At 46.8% G+C, this 21,606-nt stretch overlaps 1 protein-coding gene across 5 annotated transcripts in view; it reads left to right on the forward strand.

Annotated features, from left to right (window-relative positions):
* The window catches only part of TLK1 (tousled like kinase 1), a 706,650-nt gene that overhangs the window by 562,865 nt on the left and 122,179 nt on the right, over positions 1-21,606 (forward strand). For 2 of the 5 annotated variants that reach the window (XM_063933486.1, XM_063933487.1), the window contains exons 1-2: positions 14,152-14,240; positions 15,671-15,789. In XM_063933486.1, the coding sequence (XP_063789556.1) occupies positions 14,159-14,240; positions 15,671-15,789 (201 nt within the window). In that variant the 5' untranslated portion in view covers positions 14,152-14,158. The other 3 variants (XM_063933490.1, XM_063933489.1, XM_063933488.1) reach the window with 2 other exon arrangements.

Raw genomic sequence — 21,606 nt, forward strand, 5'->3', positions numbered from 1 at the left:
TTTTGATGGATTTATTTAAATAAATTGTATTATCTTTTTATTATAAATGAACCACTGAGTGATAATCAGAGCACCATCATATTATTAACAGCACATCAAGAGGGGGGGGTACTAATTACCCAGGCCCGGGCCTGTTAGAGGGGCCCAGCGGGGGCCCTTGTCCACACTCCCCCCCCTTACCTGTCAGCCAGTCAGAAGTCGCAGCCTCCAGCCAAGCGCACACTGCTGTGGTGGGTCCAGAGTGTCAGCTGCCACTGAATGCAACAGTCTCATCTGCCTGCAGGGGGAGTAGCGGTCGCACTGATCACGCCCACCGTGGATCTGCTCTTGGCTGAGAGGCTCACGGCATCAAGTTGCGGCACTCTGTGGCGCACAGATATTGTGGGTTTTTTTGCATTTTTAAAATGGGGTGTAGTCATATCTCCAAGATTAGGCCCCTCCCACTTTACTGGGGCCCGGCCAATCACTCTATGGCCCTGATTATTATAGATCTTTACACTTTGTCTTTCTGGTTTTACCATAAAACCTATTTAAGTGTGCCAGCGCCCAAGAGGTCATTCATTTATTGTTTTCATCTTACATCTGATATAGGTCCAATGTGCAATGTTTGCAGCAGTAAATCACAAGCTCACATAGTCCATCTAATCGCAGCCATAAATACTATGCAAAGTTGGATGCATTTGTGGCCTTACTGTACTTAGGAAAAGATGCACATATGAAAAAGCAGATGTTATGTGGATGTGCTCAATTGGACCCATGTTAAGATGCATCCAACATATGATTAGCATTTGTGCCACGTTAACAGCAGGAGTAACAAGTTTGTATACTTTACTCCCCATGCTTGGTTTGAGAGAGTGTAGAGATGTGCACTTAACTGTTATTTTGTTACGTGGGGGAGACACTTGAATTTCAGGAAATCTTAGAAATCTCCTACAGTAGGAGGGCAGGGTATCCTCTCTTCCCCCATCGACTTCCATAGAGAAATGGGCAGGGAGCAGGGCGTGATGACATGAGTTCGGCAGCACTATTACACAGTGGTAAGCATTGCCGCCTCACAGCACTAGGGGCCTTATTCAGACCTGATCGTAGATGTGTTAAAAAATGCACATCTACGATCACAATCTTTGACATGCGGGGGGACGGCCTGCACCGTGCAAGTCCGCCCTGCATGTCGGGTCCTGACCCCCCCCGCAGACGTGTGAAAGCATCGCACAGTGGCAATGCTTTCGCACCTGACAAGTAGCTCTCTGCCTATGCAGCCATCGCGAGCCGCGCCGCAAACTGTCCGGACGTGCCTGCGTTGTCCGGACTGCACCCATTCAAACGCCGCTGACAATCAGGCAGTGGCGATCGCACAAGTGAGATGCCGTTGCATCTCACTGTGTGCACATGCGTAGTGCGGCAGTTGCCTGTTTATGCTGCCGCTGCAACGACCAGGTCTCAATTAGGCCTTAGGTCATGAATTCAATTCCCAGTCATGACTAGTGTTAATGTTCACCCTGTCTTTACGAGGGTTTCCTCTGTGTACTACCCTAACCCTCCCCAGCAGTGCCTAAGCCTATCCCTCCTTCCCCGCAGCCTAACCCCCCTCCCCTGCAGCCTAACCCTCCACCCACAGTCTATACTTAAACACAATTAAATACAAATGGAAAATGAAGTACAATTGAATTAAATACAAACATCTGTTGATTTCCGCTTTAAAAATCAAAAAGGGAATCTTCATTCCTGCTGCAGTTAAAATGGAAATGTCAATTAAGTCATAGACATTAGTGACCTCATATATCAGCCACAATACTGAACTGAAGCACTATTAGCTAATGAGAGCAATCCACAATCCTAGCCATCCTGTATAAATGGCTAGAAAGAAGCCATTACTGAAGGAAATCCACATAAAAGCACATCTGGAGTTTGCAGAAAACATTACAGTGACCTAGCCAAAATGTGGGATAAGACTGCATGGTCAGATGAAACATTATGCCCATTCCTCAGAGAACACTGTCCCAAGAGTGAAATATGGGGGTAGCTGTATCACAATGTCATCACTATGGGTGGTGACACTCAGTGCGGCACTGTGTAAAAAGGCCTGTGTGCGTGAAAAGGGTCATGGCCATGGGCCCGCAATGTGTGTCTAGGGCATGGCCACGTGCTACGGGCAGTGGTGCCGAGAGTGGGGGAAGAGGGTACCAATTACCCGGGTCCAGGTCTGATGGAGGGGCCCAGTGATGGACTAGCCGCCCCCCCCTTCCTCCTTACCTAGCAGCAGCAGCTGCAGCTTCTCTCATCAGCCCAGCACACGCTGCTGTGTGCTGGGCTGCAGTGTGGCCAAGGAGGCGCTTAAAATACAATTTTTTTCTGTTTGTTTTTTATCTAAGGGTGCATGGTCATGCCTCCTGTGATTGGGCCATGCCCCCCGACAAGTACTTGGACCAAGGTAGGCTCTCTACTGCCCTGGTTACATCCCCAGTTCTCATCACGCTGGGGTCTTGCCTAACGCTGCTGCAGCTGCTATGGGGCCCTAGCCTTTCCCCAGTCTACCCGTACAGTGTGCCTGCTTGGTGACACCTACCGATGGGATAAAACCAAAATAGCAGAGCAGTTCGGATGGTGTCACTCTCCACACCCTCTTAGTGATGCACCTACAATATTGTTCCTTTGAAGGACAGATAGAAGGTGCAAAATAGGAAGATACTACTAGAGAACCTTCTTTTACATCTGAAACTAAAGCTTGGGTGAAAGTTCACCTCAAGAAAAATACACAAAACAGATTTTCCACTCACTGCACACCAAGGAAGGGATATTGGGGGTCATTCCGAGTTGTTCGCTCGTTGCCGATTTTCGCTATACTGCGATTAGTCGCTTACTGCGCATGCGCAAGGTTCGCAGAGCACATGCGCTTAGTTATTTTACACAAAAGTTAGGTATTTTACTCACGGCATAACAAAGCTTTTTCATCGCTGTGTTGATCGTAGTGTGATTGACAGGAAGTGGGTGTTTCTGGGCGGAAACTTGCCGTTTTATGGGAGTGTGCGGAAAAACGCAGGCGTTCGAGTTGCAAAACGCAGGAGTGGCTGGAGAAACGGGGGAGTGGTTGGCAAAACGCTGGGTGTGTTTGGGACGTCAAACCAGGAACGAAAAGGACTGAGCTAGTCGCAATGGCTGAGTAAGTCTGGAGCTACTCAGAAACTGCTAAGAAATTTCTATTCGCAATTCTGCTAATCTTTCGTTCGCACTTCTGCTAAGCTAAGATACACTCCCAGAGGGCGGCGGCTTAGCGTGTGCAATGCTGCTAAAAGCAGCTAGCGAGCGAACAACTCGGAATCACCCCCATTAGTAATAAGACCTGAAAACTACATAGTAGTAGAAATTTCAGAGATCTTAGTTATATTTGCAAAAATATGGGTAAGCCACTAGGCCACTTCGTGGCATGATAACAGTACCCACTCTTGGCAATATCATTTTCTAGTGTAAGGCCACATGAAAGTAACACATACAAAAATATATCTAGATTGAGATCCAAACTACCTGGAGTCACCCCTAGGTGCACACTGAATGGCACTACAAGAAGCAGCATGCTCTCCAAATGCACTACAAGAACCAGCATGCTCTCCAAATGCTGGTCAGGTCTGTGCCTCTCAGAACTGCAATATAAAATGGAAGTTGCTAAAACAAGCAATACCCCTCAAGTGCTTAAAAGGGAGGGGTTATTCTAAACAAGAAAAATACACAAAATCTGTTTTGTGTATTGATTGAGCAACTTCCATTTATTATTGCAGCTCTAAGAGGCACAGGTGGGACCAGCATTTTGGAGAGCATCAGGTGGACATAGGGGTGACTCCTGGTAAGCTGTCTCTCAATTTAGATCTATTTTTGTATCTGCTATTATCATGTGACCTGACAGTAGACAATTATAGTATATGGTCCGGTGTGGGTACAGTTATCATGCAGTGTTAGGGGCCACCAGTATCAGAGAAGCCGTGACATGACCTGGTGGCTTAACCATATCTTTGCAAATATATGTAACTAAAGGCCCAAACACACTAGAAGACTTCAAAGATGAACAATTTGGAATATGAGCAATTTCCCTTGAACTCCCTGATTCCCCCTACACACTCTGCGATCCGCCGCCGAGCTGCCCGACAGTGGATACGACCGAAGGGCGACCCGACAGTGGGGGGGAGGTGACGGGGGGAGTGAAGTTTCATCACTCCCCCTGTCTGTCACCAGGCTCCATAGCACTGAATGCTAATATGGACGAGATTGTCCATATTGGCCTACATGCATAAGTGACCCAGCACCAACGATGCACGAGCGCAGGGCCGCGCATTGTTAATCGTTGGTGCCTACACACTGAACGATATGAACGAGTTCTCGTTCATTAATGAACGAGAACGTTCATATCGTTCAGTTGGATCTTCAAGTGTGCAGGGCCCATGACAAACGAGATTGAGTGTACACAATGAGCTTTTTTACAGATGATTTGAATGATGAACGATCTGCTTTGCTGGGATTGAGCTGCATGCATGGACACCTGACAACCTGATTCCAACGAACACGGGTGCGAGCATCGTTCATCGATTGCTGTGTACACACTAGAATGAACGATTTGCTTGTTCGCAACTGTCGTTATCGCTCATATCTATGGAAAATATCTTCTATTGTGCATGGGCCTTAAGATCACTAAATTTTCTACCACCATCTTACTGTTATTACCCCTTGGTATGCTGGGGAAAATCTGTGTATTCTTCTTGTTTAGAATAACCGCTCCTTTTCAAGAACCTGGGGGGTATTACTAAATTGATTGAGCAACTTCCATTTTATATTGAAGTTCACCTCTCATCAGACAATGGCCCTCATTCCGAGTTGTTCGCTCGGTATTTTTCATCGCATCGCAGTGAAAATCCGCTTAGTACGCATGCGCAATGTTCGCACTGCGACTGCGCCAAGTAACTTTACTATGAAGAAAGTATTTTTACTCACGGCTTTTTCTTCGCTCCGGCGATCGTAATGTGATTGACAGGAAATGGGTGTTACTGGGCGGATACACGGCGTTTCAGGGGCGTGTGGCTGAAAACGCTACCGTTTCCGGAAAAAACGCAGGAGTGGCCGGGGAAACGGTGGGAGTGCCTGGGCGAACGCTGGGTGTGTTTGTGACGTCAACCAGGAACGACAAGCACTGAAATGATCGCACAGGCAGAGTAAGTCTGGAGCTACTCTGAAACTGCTAACTCGTTTGTAATCGCAATATTGCGCGTACGTCGGTCGCAATTTTAAGAAGCTAAGATTCACTCCCAGTAGGCGGCGGCTTAGCGTGTGTAACTCTGCTACATTCGCCTTGCGAGCGAACAACTCGGAATGAGGGCCAATGATCCCAAGCACAAGTTCAGTGCAGCCCTGGCGTGGCTGAACAACAAAAACATGAATGTTCTATAATGGCCAATTCAAAGGGTTTTATTTGTAAATTGCCAGGTTGTAAAACTCGGTGCTCCTCATTATGTGTATGACTGATATTTAAAAGGGCAATCATATTACTGTGTTTTGCTAGTAAAATAATTACCCTTTTAAATTTCAGACATAAACATGACCAGAAGTGCTGAGTTTTGCAACCTGATGCTTAGTAAATAAACTTTTTTTTAAAAGGGGCAATCACTTACAAGACATTGTTTTGCCTTGTAAGTGATTGCCCCTTTAAAAATACGTCCAAGTTCGGCTGGCATCCCGCACTGCTGCCAAACTTGGGCGGCATTAGAACCCGCCCCTTATCCGAATCTGTGGTACTATTTTAAAATTGCAGTCCGCAAGTGTTATCCAACTAAACTAAGCAACCTGGAGCAAGTCTGCAATGAGTAAAGGACAAACATCACTCCCAAACTGTGTGCACACTTGGTAGAAACTTAACCCAGCAGACTTAGGGGCCCATTTATCATTGAACTCATTTGCAGTGCGATATGGGCTCGATATTAGTAACATAGTATCTGAGGTTGAAAAAAGACAATTGTCCATCGAGTTCAACCTATTTGTGGTCTCCTATGCATGACAGTGACGTGCGGTGAGGTCACTGGTTGGGGAGGCACTGGCAGCTAACAAGCCCTCCCCCCCCCTAAAAAAAAAAAAAAAGTGTGGTCCCCCAACACACCAGTAAAACCAGCACTAGGCAGAACCAGCCAGGGGGAGTAATGCCATAGCAGGGGAGACACTCAGCGTGGGGTCCCCCTGCCATAACATTAATCTGCCCCCCAGCCAGTCAGCCCAGGGTTGGAATTCCTCGGAAAGTGGGAACCCCAAAAAATTAAAATGGGGTCCCCCCTCCCGAGCAATAACCAGCACTGGGCTGATAGCCCAGTGCTATGCCCCGCACCCCTGGTGGCGGTGGGTGCGGGGTTCATTGTGTGTTAATAGTGTTCTTTACAGGTGGCCTACAAGTCCCAGTAAGCCTGCCCCAGCATGCTGGCACTTGGAGAACCACAAGTGCCAGCATGCCCGGACACAAAGGGCCTGCTGGCACCTGTAGTCCACCTGCAAAGAATAGTAATATTGTTCTTTACAGGTAGCCTACAGGTCCCAGCAAGCCTGCCCCAGCATGCTGGCACTTGGAGAACCACAAGTGCCAGCATGCCCGGACATAAAGTGCCTGCTGGCACCTGTAGTCCACCTGTAAAGAAAATATTAAAATAAAAACACCACACAAGTCTTGAAAATAAGCTTTATTAAACTGGGTCTTCACCTGGGGGCGGCGGCCTTTAAGCTCTTTTGCGTGGCCTCCGCCTTCCCAGGGCTTCCGGCGTCTTCACCTGGGGGGGCGCCACCTCCCCAGGGCTTCCAGCGTCTACACCTGGTGGGCGGCGGCTGCTAAGCTCTTTCGCATAGCCGCCGCCCAGCCAGGACTTCCGGCGTCTTCATTCTTCAGGAGCTCTTCACAGCTCCTCCTCCGCCGTCGGACTGACTCTCCTCCGCCTCGCGCTGACTTATATAAGTCAGCCGGAGGGGGCGGGGCGATGACGCGGCGAGCCGTGATTGGCTCGCGGCGGCCATCTTGAATTTCAAAAATGACGCTGAGGCGCCATTTTTGAAACTGGAACCGCTCCGCTGCCAAACTCTGCAGGAAAAAGGTAATTTCCGCCGCCGCACCGCCGCCGCAACCCGCACCGCCGACGCCCGCTCCACCGCCGCCCGCACCATCGCCGCATCCAGCCGCCCGCACCTCCTCCGCCAGCGTCGCCCACACAGTGATTGACAGCGGATCCAGTGACGGATCCGCTGGCCAATCACTGTGGCCTCACTGACAGGGACGTGCTTTCATAGGTTGAAAGCACGTCCCTGATGGAAAGCGGCACCACTAATGGTGCCGCTTTCCCATATATTTTCAATGGGCTTTTACAGCCCATGGCTAGTCCCCGCCCGTGCCCACCCCCCGCTCCCCATACTTTCCCCAGTGACAACGGGAGGCACCACGATCGGTGCCTCCCAAACACATATACAAAACAGCAACGATAAGAATAATATTAAGAAGATACATATGGCACAGAATATGTGTCATATGCATCTTCTTTGTATTATCTTAATCATTATGACAGGGGAGGCACTGCCTCCCCTGACTGCACGTCCCTGATGCATGATGATTTGTCTAAAATTTTTTGACTGATGCTGATGTCAGCCGTTGCATTTTATCCCTTTTTGTAGTAACTATAATGCGTGACTATGCACCATAACCCTGGATATCCTTATCCATTAGGAATTTATCTAACCAATTCTTAAAGGTGTTGACAGATTCCGCCATTACAACTCCCTCAGGCAGGGAATTCCAAACATGTAGTAGTGATTTTAATACATCCCATTTCTCTGTAGTATTTTTTTCTAGAAACAAACCTTCAAATCAATATCCCTTAAAGTTTCCCTCATCATTTCAAAGTTGGCTTTGCTAAAGTTTAGAGTCCTAGTTGAGCCAGTATAGGACTGTTTGTGAAAACTTATATTGAATGTGACCCTATTGTGGTCGCTGTTTCCTATGGGCTCCCTCACTTTAATATCTGATACCAATTCCCCATTGTTTGTTAATACCAGGTCTAAGATTGCATTGTACCTGGTGGGTTCCTCAATTAGTTGAACTAAGTAGTTATCATTAAGTGTGTTTAAAAACCTATTACCCCTAGCAGTATCACATGAATCGTTTTTCCAGTTTATCTCTGGATAGTTAAAATTTCCCATCACTACTATGTCACCTACTCCTGCTGTTCTTTCAATCTGCTTCAGTAACAATTCCTCATCAGATACATTAATACCAGGCGCCCTGTAGCATACCCCCAAAACTAACTTTTTTATTCCCTTTTCGCCACATGCAATTTCTACCCACAACGTCTCAACCGTATCTACAGTCCCCACCTGCAAATCCTTCCGTATATCGGGTTTTAAAAATGGTTTTACGTAAAGACACACCCCTCTCCCCCTTTTATTTAGTCTGTTTCTCATAAACAACCTATAGCCTTCTAGGTTGACTGTCCAGTCATGAGATTCGTCCCACCAAGTTCCAGTAATGCCTATAATATCATACTGTTTACTTGCTGCAAGTATTTCTAGTTTGCCCTTTTTACTCGTAAGGCTTCTAGCGTTCACATACATACAACTAAGATAAGTATTTCCCTTTGCGTTAGGGACATCTTTCACCTTATGTAGCAACGATGACCTGTAATCGTCATTGGTTAGTGCTTTGGTAAAACCTCTTTTAGTACCCATGTTGATACCTTTACCGGCTGCTCTTACCCCCCCCCCCCCCTAACTTCTCCCCCATTTCGTTTACTACCGCCATCCCCACTATTCTCACTGCACGCCCCGTAGTTTCTAGCTAAACCCTCCCCCAGGCTCCTGATTGGCTGCTGCGGCAACTTCCCTGATTGGCTGCCGGTCCGCCAGCTCTGATTGGCTGGCGGCCGGCGCTTCATTTGAAATGCCGCCGCGTTCAGCGTGTCCATGGCTGCCGCGGCCGCCTGATAGTAAGTGTTATTACTTACACCCACCCGCCCTCCCGCGCCGCTTCTGTAATCCCTTGAATCCCGCACATGCGCACTGTATCCCGCCGATCCCGGGATTGGCCTCCCTAGCGATGTGTTTCCCATAGGCCACAATGGGCTACTTCCACCTTCAGATGGCAGTAGCTGCGGTGGAATGCTTCACATTCTGGATGTTGATAGTTACATCTAGCAGAATCACATCCCCTATAGAAACCTATGGTGGATGTGGCTGCTGGCGACAGTAGAGGGCTGCAGTGCCTCCTACATACATTCCAGGGATACTTAAGGGGGTATGCAAGTAGGTCAGTTTTTTTTCGCCTAGGTGAAAAAACTGAACTTCTTGCTATTTTTAGGGCGCATGGGGATTCGCCCTACTCAATAGCAGGGCCGTTTTTTTGCCTAGGCGAAAAATTTAGCAGGAGCGAATAATATGTTGATTTTGTGAATCCACATGGTTTCTCACCTGTGCTGGCGAAAACACGGGCTGTTTTAGGCGATTTTGAGGCACTTTTTGGAAATGCCTTTTAACTAAAAAAAGAAAAAGGTGAAAAGGCATTGGTGAAAATTTCCCTAAAGGTGTGAAAACAGCCTCAATTGAATTGGCAGGGGGGCGAAATCAATAGCTCCGAGATTACCGTAACTAATTGCATACCCCCTGTAATATCTGCAGCTAATCCCCGAAAATATTGCTTGATAAATGGACACCTTAAAGCAAAAAGTAGTTTAAGGGTGTGTACACACGGTGAGATATTTTCTTTCGATTTTGACTATATAGTCAAAATCTCAAGAAAAGTTAGTGCAGATCGCAAGGTGAAAGTCACCTTGCGATCCCGATTCGATCCCGATGCGCGGTCCCGCCAGGTCGGCATCGCAAGAAAAGATAGACTGTGCAGGCAAGTCAATCCTTGCTAGATCGGTGAACTATCTAGTTCATCTCACATGTCAATGACATCTCACATAAGCCAGAATCGTAAGCACACATAGTCCATATCTCAAGAAAAGTTAATCTGTGCTATCTGGGCTCCAGGGAGTTCAAGGGAAATCGCAAGTGAAAATCGGCCATAGCAAGGATCTCACCGTGTGTACACACCCTTAAGGCCCGTACACACTGGCCGATATATCGGCCGTTCTCTTGAACAGGCGATCTATCGCGGGTCCGTCGGCCAGTGTGTACGGCCGATACGTCTGTGAACTCCGTCGTTCACAGACGTATTGCGTCGGCCCAGCTGCACAGCCGACGCCCAATATATCTACCGATATATTGGCGCGTCGCTGTGTGTGTACGGCGGTCGGCCCAGTTCATGACGTCAACACACTGCCCGATCCGTCCATAGATATATCTGCAGATCAATTGATCTGCAGATATATCTAGTAGTGTGTACCCACCTTAACTCTATAATAGTTTGCAAGTGATGAATATTTATACAAGCAGCATTTTTTTTTTTTTCAGTTTGTATTTATATTTTTTGCAGACGAATAAATATTTACTGGTGCACAATAAAAATAATATCTGGAACAATATGTGTGTTGTAATATTGTAATACAGACAAATCTGTTGACTTTTTAGGGGACTGTGCACTTTTGCAAGCCACTGTATGTGCTACATGTATTTTACTTCATTGGTGTAAGGACAGTTATTTTTGACTGGAGTCCGTATTACTGTTGTCTAGAAGTATCCTGGGGCACTTTTTTTTTTATCTAGATGCAGAGGACAGTTACAGTATATGGGCTATTAATCCTCAGCTCATTAAAATTATCTTCTCTAAAAAAGGAATTTGAAGTTACTTCTTGAACCGAACCAATTCCATACCTCCCAACTCTTCAGATGCAGTCGTTGGGATTCCCCGTGCGCCTGCCCGGAAAGGGAGTATTGTGGAAAGGGGGTGGTGCCTCTTGGAAAGACTTTGTGTCCGTTTGGTCACGACCCTTGATTGATGCCATTTTAGTCCCCTTTGTGCGTCACACAGAGGGCAGCCCAGCGCTCCGGGAATGTCTGGTTTAGCCCCAGCTTTCTCCCGCCATTGAATGGAAGCCGCAAGCCTGAGCTCAGTCTCCATTCACCGCTGCACTGCATAGGCTGCAGCAGCTAGAGCTGTCTCACAGCCTCCCGTTGGACACTCTGGCTCCTGGGTGGGACATTGCCTGAAAAACGTGACTCTCGCTGAAATCGGGACAGTTGGGAGGTATGCAATCCTAGTATGGAGCACCATCCTGCTTTCATTGCCCTTCCAGCAGCTGGCACAAAATTTCTTGCCCACATGCCAATTTCCGACATCATAATATGTTCTGCAGACATGATGAATAAGTGCAAATATATTATACCTCTTGCAACCGATTAGATGTATACTTTGATTAGTATAACTTATACTAGAGTAATGAAAGATATTTGTTGATCGATGTTTAGGCATAACTCCAAACTTTTGTCCATTGAGGATCAGGACCTGCCGCTCAGGAGGCGCGACTACGGCCCAAAGGGGTGTGGTCTAGGGAGGAGGGGTGTAGTCTAGCTCCTTCTGTTTCCGTCATTTTGAGGGCGTGCCCAGTGCTCCCCGACAAACCTTCCCTGCACTGATAGATGCCGTGCGCATATGCTTGACATCTATTCAGTGATCAGTTATACAAGTCGTCCCAAGATAGCCTGGCGAAACGGACTGCCAGCATTATGCTATTTGTACACAATATAATGATGTAAGGGAGTGTTATATACACTTATACTATTTTACTTAGTCATTTATACATTTGAGAATTGTCTTTTTAATAAATATAAAATGAAATCAAGTATTGTTAATGAGAATTGGAATTCGTGCACTAGTCTGAATGGGAATGTAAATTAAGTCATGCAACTAGCCATCTGCAGCTTGATGTAATGTAGCAGCAAAGCTAATCATTTATACCCCTTTTCCACTAGCTCAAAAAACACGGGTAAATGCACAGGGGCGCGCATTTACCCGTGTTTTTTGCAAGTGGAAAAGGGTAAACCCGGATCAAGTGACCCGTGAATCCTACCCGGCTATCTACCTGGGTAGGACACGGGAATGTTCCGGGTTGGGTTGTAGTGTAAACGGGAGCCGTGTCGATGCAACACGGCTCTCGTTTACACTGTATGGAAGGGCGGCGCGGTCCTCAAGGCACACCAACAGTGCAGGTTTTAGTGATATCCAGGATTGAACACAGGTGACTTAATTAGTACCTCAGTTATTTTAATTTAACCATCTATGCTGAAGTCTGGATATCACTAAAACCTGCACTGTTGGTGTGCCTTGAGGACCGCGGTTGGGAATGCTGGTCTAGATAGTGCTGCTGCTATTCCTCATGATTGCACGTCATTTCAACAGCAAGTGATACTTCTCCATTATCCTATATATCACAGGTGTGTTGTTTAACTATCCCAGGGAAGGGGTGTAGTATGGGTGACCGGCGGTCTCCTGACCGCCGGTCACCTTACCGACGCCGGGATCCCGGCAGCATACTGACGCCGGGATCCCGTCGTCGGGCTCACGGAGGAGGTCATGTGACTGTCGGTCAGCCGACCGGCGGTCACATGACTACCACCCCAGGGAAGTAGTGTGGGCGGAGCAGGGGGAGCTCATGCTCTGGGTGCCAGCCCTGATGGTGGGGCATAAACCACACCGCAGTGACTATCTTTTACATTTTAAACAGACTACTGGAATTATTTACAATCCGCACACAAATTATGGGGGTGCTGTTTTACCACGGGGAGCGCAGCTCTTCCTGTACACAAGCTGCACCCCCTGACCTTTTCACTGAAATTAGAAGTGCACTAATAAGCAGCTTTCCTTCCCTGCTGCATTCTGATTGACATGATGTGGGGCATTGCCCGACTACCGACTATGGGATGCGTTTAGTATCCTGGCAGTCAGAATGCCGGTGGTCATGTGATCGATGCTGGAAACCCAACACCACTCTGGAGACCGTCGTCGGAACACCAACAGCCGACATCCCAAAAGTATTAGGGTTCTGAGAGTTAGGGCCTGGGGGAGTGAGGAGGGTTTAGCCCTATCCCCAACCCCGGATGGTTAGGGGAGGGGTTAAAAATACTTAACTCCTCAGACGCCGGGATCTTCATTGTCGGAATGCCGCTGTCTGTAATGTGACCACTGGCATCCCGACAAGTGGTATTTCAGACCGAACTCCCGATTATCTCTGCTACCTGGCTTACCAGATGTGCAAGTGGACTGCCTAGTCTGGTCTGCCACAATTCTGCAGTCCGACATGTTCTCAATAGTGTAATAATTTTTTTTTATTTTTTTTTTAAAGAGTCTACATAAGTCTGAATGACCAGCAGTTGCCAAATGTAAACTGTTCTCCACAGAAAACAATTTGCAGTGAGCACAAAAACAGTTTACAAGTGTAAGTAACAAAACCAGTGACGCTGGTCTTGTACTGGGAACATACCTCCTGAATTTTCCCAGTACCCGGGTGACTTAAAGGTAGGCAAGCAATGAGGTTTTTAGTAAGTGGAAACTGCTCAACACGGGTTGAGTGACCCTGGAATCCTACCTGGGTAGCTACCTGGGTTGAACGGTAGCATGGTAATGACCCGGGTAATTGTGCAGTGGAAACGTTCATTGCCCGTGTTTTCAGACTCGAGTAACAAATGACATCAATAGCTGTTACAGAGCTTACCCGGGTTAAGTGGAAACAGATCCGACCCGGGAATAACTTTTGTCGAAGTGCAGTGGAAACGGTGGGGCTGACGCGGGTTGTAGCCGGTTTAAACATCCTGGATCGGACCAGGTGCTCAGGTGGAAAAGGGGTATCAATGTAAAACATAATAAAGGTTGATCTGGTTGTGAAATCCGCATACAGTTTTACCAGTGTTAAATTAGTAGCTGCAAAAAAAAAACTATTTTTTTTTTAATGTTTTTATTTTTATCACATCACTTTTTTTTTTTTTTATTACATAGTTCTAGTCTTTTAACCAGTGCATATATTCCATAGCATAGATATGACTTCTGAGAAGCAAGCTGGAAGAGCACACACAACCAGAAGATGAAAAATATATATGTTAATATTAATATTATCAATACATGGATGGAGGAGCCGCGCATGCGCAGTGCTCTCTTGGGGACCCGTCCAGTGGGAGCGCGCACGTCAGTGCAGGAGACACCGAAGGCTTTAAGCTGCAGCGGCGCATGCGCCGATCTAGTCTCGCGTCGCCAGCGATCACTGGTGACGCGAGACTTGCCGCCGCCGGCGCATGCGCGCTGCTGAATGGTGAGTCCCCCTCCTCCTCCTCCCCCCCTTCCCCGAAAGGTGCCGGTACTGTGTACCGTTGAGCACCGGCAGAGAATAAGCGCCGTGTGTATGTAATATCCGGTGCACCTATGCTCTTGTGGCTGGGAACCGATCTGAACGGTGGGTGATGGGGTAGCATGGTGCCACTGACTAGTGAGGAAGTCTGAAGTTTACATCTGACACTTTTTTTTTTTTTTTTTTTTTGCAAGGTAGGAATGGAGAGTGCTGCTGCTGCTGTTTGTGCTGCAGTACGTGCAGGGTGTCAGGGGCCTGGCTATGGGGCCCCAGCTGCAGTGCTTGGCCTCCTCTGATGGATTGGCAGATATTTAACATTGAGTGTGACCTGCCCTGAGTAGCAGAGTAGGCCATGCTTAAAGGGCAAGTGGCCAATGCCCAGAGAATGCATATTGCATGCATGCATTATGAGCATTGCATATTGTGCCCACAGGCGTAGACTCTTATGTCTGCACGCTGTGACGCTCTGTGCCCATTGGCCGCTGAAGCAGGATAGACTGGACCACTGAGATGGGAGCAATAATATTCTTACCATTACTGGTGTATGGAGGTTTGCCTAACAGAATTTTGCCGTTTGACAATTGCCGTGACACCGTTCTAGATGTGTAGTTTGTATTTATTTTACTTGTGATCCCTTGACAAGTGCGTCAACCAAGTTTGTATCTTGTGTCTAGCTTTGTGACATTTGTAGATATTTTTGACACCTCTTGTTTGTATAAATGGAAAGGAATTGGATAGCGGGGCTGCGGCAGCTGTCCGCACAGCAACATAGACATTGTGGGTTAGTGTTAACATGGAATAACCTACTAACCTGGCATGCATGACCAGTGAGTAACGCGGCTATATTATGTATACATTCTGAGCTATTGAGAGCAGTGTTTTCAGATGGAGGCTGATGCATTAAATCTTATTATTGCCCATGCTGGTGCTTTGAGGGCAATGCATGACGAATGTAGTATTTACTAGTATGTATTTTCTTCTGACGACTGATTTCTGATCTAAAATGCACTTTGGTTGTGTAATAAGCACTTGGAGGATGTGTGAAATTGAGTCAAGAGCCTTGAAGTACCTTCTTTGTGTGTTTTTGGGCTCCCAAAAGCTGCTAATCTTTACGTTTGTCTATTATCTCTATTGTCATATGATACTCATGCTTATTTGATCTTGGACTAATCAAACATTTTAGATTAAAAAACAAAACAAGAGAAATAGTGTCAGACAATAATTTACTTTAATGCTTCATTCCTGCAAACTGTAGAAAGGGAAATGTAGGCCGATAAATACAGATCTTGATTTTGGTTTTCAAATGTGTGTTGCAATTCGTATTGCTCTATGTAGTAATATACTAATTGATCATTGAAACCATTTTTTCTTTTTTTTCTTCCTTTTTTATCCAGGTGTCATGGATGAACTCCACAGCTTGGACCCAAGACGGCAGGAATTGCTGGAGGCAAGATTCACTGGAGGCGTCAGTGGCAGCACTGGAAGTACTGGGAGCTGCAGTGTTGGGGCTAAAGTGAGTGGAAATCTAGAATTAGCGTAGTGACTCGATAAGCAGTTTTAATAAGTATTGATTTCTCAAAAAAACATGGCTGCCTTCACATAAATACTGGACATTAAAGCGCCACAGAGCTGCTAAGTTCAATTCACAACCGTTGCGTTCTGTTACACAGCCTCACGAGGGTTAGCGGGTTGTCTTGTGCTTTAGCTGTAAGTTTAGTTTACTCTGAAAAATGCAGTGATGGATTAGATGCCTCCTTTATAGACAAATGGATTACGTGTGGTATCACCAGCCATACTGCCCCTTACTTTATTATTCCACAGATCTGTTTTTTGCATGTTTTTATTTATTTGAGTTTAGCCGTTTTACGTGTCTAAACCTGGTGTATTTAGGTGTGACTTGCACGAAAAACAGTGTGTGCCTGAACGGCACAACAAGTGTATATCTCCTGGTCACTTTTAATGGGAAATCGAGCCGGCAAAATCAGTTTAATTCCTCTTAGAACAATCTATATTTATTATACCAGCTATTTTGAACAAGTTCAGAAAAATATTTTCTTAATCCGTTTGCCCACACCCTGAGTTCTAAGTTTTATTGTTTTTTTTTTTTTTGTTTTTTTTAAATTTAATATAATGGTATAATTTACATTTCCGAGCACTCATTTCAATTAGATTTCATTGTTTTGATAATTTGTGTGCCACAAATGTACAGACACGTCTGTGGCCTGGTCATATAAGATTAGATTGGATTTAAAACATTGTTGTGGTCAACTGAATTGCTCATCCATTGTACATTGTGTGTCTCTATCTTAATCAGTCAAAATACCTTTGCAATGGAATTTGTCCAACAAGGACAATCAAGTTCAGTTTGACCCTTTACATGTGCGGCCAGATTGTTTGCAAATCCGTTAATGTAGTATTACAATTACAACATTGTACATATTGCCAGCATTACAAATGTAACACAATATTTAGAGATCCCAGCTTAGAAGTAGAGATGAGCGGGTTCGGTTTTACTCGGATTTACCCGAATCTCCTTTTCTCTATCGTCCTAAGTGGATGCTGGGGTTCCTGAAAGGACCATGGGGAATAGCGGCTCCGCAGGAGACAGGGCACAAAAAAGTAAAGCTTTTACCAGATCAGGTGGTGTGCACTGGCTCCTCCCCCTATGACCCTCCTCCAGACTCCAGTTAGATTTTTGTGCCCGGCCGAGAAGGGTGCAATCTAGGTGGCTCTCCTAAAGAGCTGCTTAGAGAAAGTTTAGCTAGGTTTTTTATGTTACAGTGATTCCTGCTGGCAACAGGATCACTGCAGCGAGGGACTGAGGGGAGAAGGAGTCAACTCACCTGCGTGCAGGATGGATTGGCTTCTTGGCTACTGGACATCAAGCTCCAGAGGGACGATCACAGGTACAGCCTGGATGGTCACCGGAGCCGCGCCGCCGGCCCCCTTGCAGATGCTGAAGACAGAAGAGGTCCAGAATCGGCGGCTGAAGACTCCTGCAGTCTTCTAAAGGTAGCGCACAGCACTGCAGCTGTGCGCCATTTTCCTCTCAGCACACTTCACACAACAGTCACTGAGGGTGCAGAGCGCTGGGGGGGGCGCTCTGAGAGGCAAATAAAAACCTTATTAGAGGCAAAAAAAAAAAAAATACCTCACATATAGCCCACAGAGGCTATATGGAGATATTTAACCCCTGCCTAACTTCAAAAATAGCGGGAGACGAGCCCGCCGAAAAAGGGGCGGGGCCTATCTCCTCAGCACACAGTGCCATTTTCTCTCACAGAAAAGCTGGAGAGAAGGCTCCCAGGCTCTCCCCTGCACTGCACTACAGAAACAGGGTTAAAACAGAGAGGGGGGGCACTGATTTTGGCGATATTGTATATATATAAAAGATGCTATAAGGGAGAAACACTTATATAAGGTTGTCCCTATATAATTATAGCGTTTTTGGTGTGTGCTGGCAGACTCTCCCTCTGTCTCCCCAAAGGGCTAGTGGGTCCTGTCCTCTGTCAGAGCATTCCCGGTGTGTGTGCTGTGTGTCGGTACGTGTGTGTCGACATGTATGAGGACGATGTTGGTGAGGAGGCGGAGAAATTGCCTGTAATGGTGATGTCACTCTCTAGGGAGTCGACACCGGAATGGATGGCTTATTTAGAGAATTACGTGAGAATGTCAACACGCTGCAAGGTCGGTTGACGACATGAGACGGCCGACAATCTATTAGGACCGGTCCAGGCGTCTCAGAAACACCGTCAGGGGTTTTAAAAACGCCCATTTACCTCAGTCGGTCGACACAGACACAGACACGGACACTGAATACAGTGTCGACGGTGAATAAACAAACGTATTTCTCATTAGGGCCACACGTTAAGGGCAATGAAGGAGGTGTTACGTGTTTCTGATACTACAAGTACCACAAGAAAGGGTATTATGTGGGAGTGAAAAAACTACCTGTAGTTTTTCCTGAATCAGATAAAATAAAATGAAGTGTGTGATGATGCGTAGGGTTACCCCGATAGCAAATATTGGCGTTATACCCTTTCCCGCCAGAAATTAGGGTACGTTGGGAAACACCCCTTAGGGTGATAAGGCGCTCACACGCTTATCAAGTGGCGTTACCGTCTCCAGATACGGCCGCCCTCAAGGAGCCAGCTGATAGGAAGCTGGAAAAATATCCTAAAAAGTATATACACACATACGGTGGTTATACTGCGACCAGCGATCGCCATCAGCCTGGAGATGCAGTGCTGGGTTGGCTTGGTCGGATTCCCTGACTGAAAATATTTTATTCATGTAGAGCATTTAATAGGATGCATTCTATATATATGTATGTGAGATGCACAGAGGGATATTTGCTCTCTGGCATCAAGATAAGTGCGTTGTCCATATCTCCCAGAAGATGTCAGGGACACGACAGTGGTCAGGTGATACAGATCCCATACGGCAGATGGAAGTATTGCTGTATAAAGGGAAGGAGTTATTTGGGGGTCGGTCCATCGGACCTGGGGACCACAGCAACAGCTGGGAAATCCAACCTTTTTTACCCCAAGTTACATCTCAGCTAAAAAAGACACCGTCTTTTCAGCCTCAATCTTTCCTTTCCCATGAGGGCATGCAGGCAAAAGGCCAGTCATATCTGCCCAGACATAGAGGTAAGGGAAGTAGACTGCAGCAGGCAGCCCTTTCCCAGGAAAAGAAGCCCTCCACCGCGTCTGCCAAGTCCTCAGCATGACGCTGGGGCCGTGCAAGCGGACTCAAGGTGGGGGGGTAGTCTCAAGAGTCTCAGGGCGCAGTGGGATCACTCGCAAGTTGACCCCTAGATCGTACGAGTATTATCCCAGGGGTAAAGATTGGAGAGTCGAGACATCTTCTCCTCGCAGGTTCCTGAAGTCTGCTTTACCAACGGCTCCCTCCGACAGGGAGGCAGCATTGGAAACAATTCACAAGCTGTATATCCAGCAGGTGATAATCAAAGTACCCCTCCTACGACAAGGAAAAGGGTATTATTTTTCCACACTATATTGTGGTACTGAAGCCAGACGGCTTGGTGACACATAGTCTAAATCTAAAATGTTTTGAACACTTACATAAAAGGTTCAAATCGAGATAAAGTCACTCAGAGCAGTGATAGCGAACCGGAAAAAAGGGGACTATATGGTGTCCCTGGACATCAAGGATTACCTCCATGTCCAAATTTTGTCCTTCTCATCAAGGGTACCTCTGGTTCGTGGTACAGAACTGTCAATATCAGTTTCAGACGATGCCGTTTGAATTATCCACGGCACCCCGGGCCTTTTTACCAAGGTAATGGCCGAAAAGATGTTTCTTCAAAGAAAAAAGGCATCTAAATTATCCCTTACTTGCACGACCTAAAAAGGGCAAGTTCCAGAGAACAGTTGGAGGTCGGAAGAGCACTATCTAAAGTAGTTCTTCGACGGCACGACTGGATTCTAAATATTCCAAGAATCGCAGCTGTTTTCCGACGATACGTCTGCTGTTCCTAGGGATGATTCTGGACACGGTTCAGAAAAAGGTTTTTCTTCCCGAGGAAAAAGCCAAGGAGTTATCCGACCTGTCAGGAACCTCCTAAAACCAGGAAAGGTGTCTGTATATCAATGCACAAGAGTCCTGGGAAAAATGGTGGCTTTTTACGAAGCAATTCCATTCGGCAGATTCCATGCAAGAATTTTCCAAAGGGATCTGTTGGACAAATGGTCAGGGTCGCATCCTCAGATGCACCTGCGAATAACCCTGTCGCCAAGGACAAGGGTATATCTTCTGTGGTGGTTGCAAAAGGCTCATCTATTGGAGGGCCGCAGATTCGGCATACAGGATTTGATCCTGGTGACCACGGACGCCAGCCTGAGAGGTTGGGGAGCAGTCACACAAGGAAGAAACTTCCAGGGGGTATGGACGAACCTGGAAAAGTCTCTTCACATAAACATTCTGGTACTAAGAGCAATCTAAAATGCTCTAAGCCAGGCGGAACCACTCCTGCAAGGAAAACCGGTGTTGATTCAGTCGGACAACATCACGGCGGTCGCCCATGTAAACAGACAGGGCGGCACAAGAAGCAGGAGTGCAATGGCAGAAGCTGCCAAGATTCTTCGCTGGGCGGAGAATCACGTAATAGCACTGTCAGCAGTGTTCTTCCCGGGCGTGGACAACTGGGAAGCAGACTTCCTCAGCAGACACGATATTCACCCGGGAGAGGGGGGTCTTCATCCAGAAGTCTTCCACATGCTAATAAACTGTTGGGAAAGACCAATGGTAGACATGATGGCGTCTCGCCTCAACAAGAAACTGGACAAGTATTGCGTTAGGTCAAGAGATCCACAGGCAATAGCTGTGGACGCACTGGTAACACCTTGGGTGTACAAATCAGTATATGTGTTTCCTCCTCTGCCTCTCATACCAACGGTATTGAAGATTATACGGTGAAGAGGAGTAAGAACAATACTAGTGGCTCCGGATTGGCCAAGAAGGACTTGGTACCCGGAACTTCAAGAGTTGGTCACGGACGACCCGTGCCCTCTACTTCTGAGAAGGGACCTGCTACAACAGGGTCCCTGTCTCTTTCAAGACTTACCGCGGCTGCGTTTGACGGCATGGCGGTTGAACGCCAGATCCTAAAAGGGAAAGGCATTCCAGAAGAAGTCATTCCTACCTTGATTAAGGCAAGGAAGGAAGTCACCGCGAAACATTATCACCGCATTTGGCGAAAATATGTCGCGTGGTGCGAGGATCGGAGTGTTCCGACGGAGGAATTTCAACTGGGTCGTTTCCTACATTTCCTACAATCAGGATTGTCTATGGGTCTCAAATTGAGATCTATTAAGGTTCAAATTTCGGCCCTGTCAATATTCTTCCAAAAAGAATTGGCCTCAGTTCCTGAGGTACAGACTTTTGTTAAAGGAGTACTGCATATACAGCCTCCTGTGGTGCCTCCGGTGGCACCGTGGGATCTAAATGTAGTTTTAGATTTCCTCAAATCCCATTGGTTTGAACCATTGAATAAGGTGGATTTTAAATATCTCACATGGAAAGTGACTATGTTACTGGCCCTGGCTTCCGCCAGGAAAGTATCTGAATTGGCGGCTTTATCTTATAAAAGCCCTTATCTAATCTTCCATTCGGATAGGGCAGAACTGAGGACTCGTCCGCATTTTCTCCCTAAGGTGGTATCAGCGTTTCACCTGAACCAACCTATTGTGGTGCCTGCGGCCACTGGCGACTTGGAGGACTCCAAGTTGTTGGACGTTGTCAGAGCCTTAAAAATATACATTTCAAGGACGGCTGAAGTCAGAAAATCTGACCCGCTGTTGATACT

Source organism: Pseudophryne corroboree, chromosome 7, assembly GCF_028390025.1.
Source record: "Pseudophryne corroboree isolate aPseCor3 chromosome 7, aPseCor3.hap2, whole genome shotgun sequence".
Lineage (NCBI taxonomy): Eukaryota > Metazoa > Chordata > Amphibia > Anura > Myobatrachidae > Pseudophryne > Pseudophryne corroboree.